Source organism: Cynoglossus semilaevis, chromosome W, assembly GCF_000523025.1.
Source record: "Cynoglossus semilaevis isolate Cse_v1.0 chromosome W, Cse_v1.0, whole genome shotgun sequence".
Taxonomy (NCBI): domain Eukaryota; kingdom Metazoa; phylum Chordata; class Actinopteri; order Pleuronectiformes; family Cynoglossidae; genus Cynoglossus; species Cynoglossus semilaevis.
In genome coordinates, this window is record NC_024327.1 from 535,179 (window position 1) to 537,764 (window position 2,586).

The 2,586-nt window shown below is 41.2% G+C and overlaps 1 protein-coding gene across 1 annotated transcript in view; it reads left to right on the forward strand.

Annotated features, from left to right (window-relative positions):
• The window catches only part of LOC103396877 (nitric oxide synthase, brain-like), a 44,256-nt gene that overhangs the window by 21,434 nt on the left and 20,236 nt on the right, over positions 1 to 2,586 (forward strand). The window contains 3 exon segments of the mRNA XM_025052857.1: positions 607 to 708; positions 1,070 to 1,264; positions 1,996 to 2,081. Coding sequence (XP_024908625.1) covers positions 607 to 708; positions 1,070 to 1,264; positions 1,996 to 2,081 — 383 coding nt within the window.

The window sequence follows — 2,586 nt, forward strand, 5'->3', positions numbered from 1 at the left end:
AAGAAGGTGTCTTCCAGAAACTGGCAGTAGGACTGGGAGTTGAGCTTGACTCCATCCTCAACCCGAAAAGGCCCCACAAGCTCATCTTTGATGATACCAGCCCATACCAGTACCCCACCTTGCTGGCATCTGAGTCGGACTGGAGCTCTCTGCCCTTTACCGATCCAGCCACGGGCCCATCCATCTGGCCCTTCAAGACTCACTCTCATTTCATCAGTCCATAAAACCTTAGAAAAATCAGTCTTGAGATATTTCTTGGCCCAGTCTTGACGTTTCAGCTTGTGTGTCTTGTTCAGTGGTGGTCGTTTTTCAGCCTTTCTTACCTTGGCCGTGTCTCTGAGTATTGCACACCTTGTGCTTTTGGGCACTCCAGTGATGTTGCAGCTCTGAAATATGGCAAAACTGGTGGCAAGTGGCATCTTGGTAGCTGCACTCTTGACTTTTCTCAACAACAACATTGCTCCTAGGTTCATTTGGATACTCGAATCCCTCCACCACGTTAAGGTTGCGGTTGAAGGAGGGGATAATAATAATAATAATAATAATAATAATAATAATAATAATAATAATACCTATATACCTACCAATAATGCCTATTGCTTACAGGATGTTGCTACCAAAATGAACTTGGACACAAGGAAGACGTCCTCCCTTTGGAAAGACCAGGCGCTTGTAGAGATAAACATTGCTGTTCTCCACAGTTTCCAGGTGAGGGCGACACAAGACATTTGTAATCGCAAAATGGAGTTAACTCAGGTGGAGAGGTTCTGTTTAGTTTCCACTGCCATTGAAATCAGATAAGTAATAGGGACTATTTTCTTATGGTGTAGCAGTACTTCCTGAATAAACATCTGTTTTTGGGTTTTTGGGTTTTGGTTTTTGCAGTTTAGGTTTTAGTTTTAGGTTAGGTTTAATAGGCGTTCATGTGTGATAGTTAGGGTTGAGGAAATGGGTACATGTCTGTGTGGAGTTCCCACAAACCACGAAAACAAGTCTGTTGCTTGTGGTTGCTTATGGTTATTGACTATAATTATTGAAGTTTTATGATTGGTTTTCCTCTTTTTTTAAGTCCTGCAAGGTGACCATAGTCGACCATCACTCAGCCACAGAGTCTTTCATAAAGCACATGGAGAACGAGTACTGCGTGCGAGGCGGCTGTCCTGGAGACTGGGTGTGGATTGTTCCTTCCATGTCAGGAAGTATCACGCCTGTGTTCCACCAAGAAATGCTCAACTACCACCTCACACCGTCCTTTGAGTACCAGGTAGGCAAATATATCATGAATTCCACCTGTATTATATTATATATTCTCTGTCTCTATGATAAGCTACATGTGAGCTACTGATTTTCTATCTTTTCTTGCTTTTAAAAAAGAAGGATTCTTTAGCGCAGTGTTTCCCAAACACCATATTTTAAAAGTCACAAACCTTCGCGACTCATGTCAATAGACATTATTCGTAAACTCCTGGGAAACATGATGCGAGATGACCCCCCAAAAAACTCTTGCGAACCACCTGAGGGTCGTGACCCAGTCTTTGGGAAACAATGCTTTAGCATATTAAGAAAAGAAATGCCAAACCTACTGGTATCACAATGCAATGACCTCACATCCTACTGTATGAGGTTCTTTATTCTCAGTATGAATTGAAATTTTAAATTTAAATGTCTTTGCCGAAATTGGTTACAGTAATGATGATAATGATATTCATAGGAAGTTAATTGGTGTTTTTGGGAAAGTAGATCACCACCCATTAAAGACACGCTCTCATGTTTACAAATTGGTTGGCCAACATAGTTGATTAAAGATGTAATTAGTCAGAATTCATCGCCTAAAGTCAAGGAAGAAAGGTTGGGTTGAACGCAAGTAGAATCTACATACATAGAGGGCTTCACTGTACTGAAGAAAAAAATGCAGGAAAATTCCCATTTTCATCATCATATCTTAATGTATAAAAATATCTGACCTATATTTCCTTTTTTTCTGTTGTGGTAAAGCCTGATCCTTGGCATACCCACGTGTGGAAGGGAGTCAATGGGACTCCCACCAAGAAAAGAGCTATTGGATTCAAGAAGCTCGCCAAGTAAGTGTGCATTCAACACATTTTTATAAAGTGATTTCTTTTTTTTTTACTTGATGATATGATTTGATTGTGAGTATACATGATTATTAGAACAAGGATATGTTTGAGTTGTTATATACACAGACACGCTGCGTGTGGGATCAGTTAAGGCCACGCAAGTGATCACTTCCTGACAAAAGTTAGACGCATGGAAAGAAAGCTGATGCTCTCAGCAGTAAAAGTCATCCAATCAACCCATCAGGGAGCAATCAGAGCTTCGAGAGCGTTTGTCTCTCTGTGCTTGTGTTATCACCATGTGTGTGTATAATAGATGTCCAAGAGTGATTGGTGTACTTGCTTAGTTACTTAAACTTTTTCTGTCACGATGACAGTCGGGATTGTCGTTCCCTGTGTTTCCCGTGTTTCCCTGTGTTTTCCCCATTCTTGTGTTGTGCACTTTTCTCTGTCTGTGTAGTGGGCGTGGCACATTTCCCTGACTCTGCCTGGCTAATCACTGAAGCACACC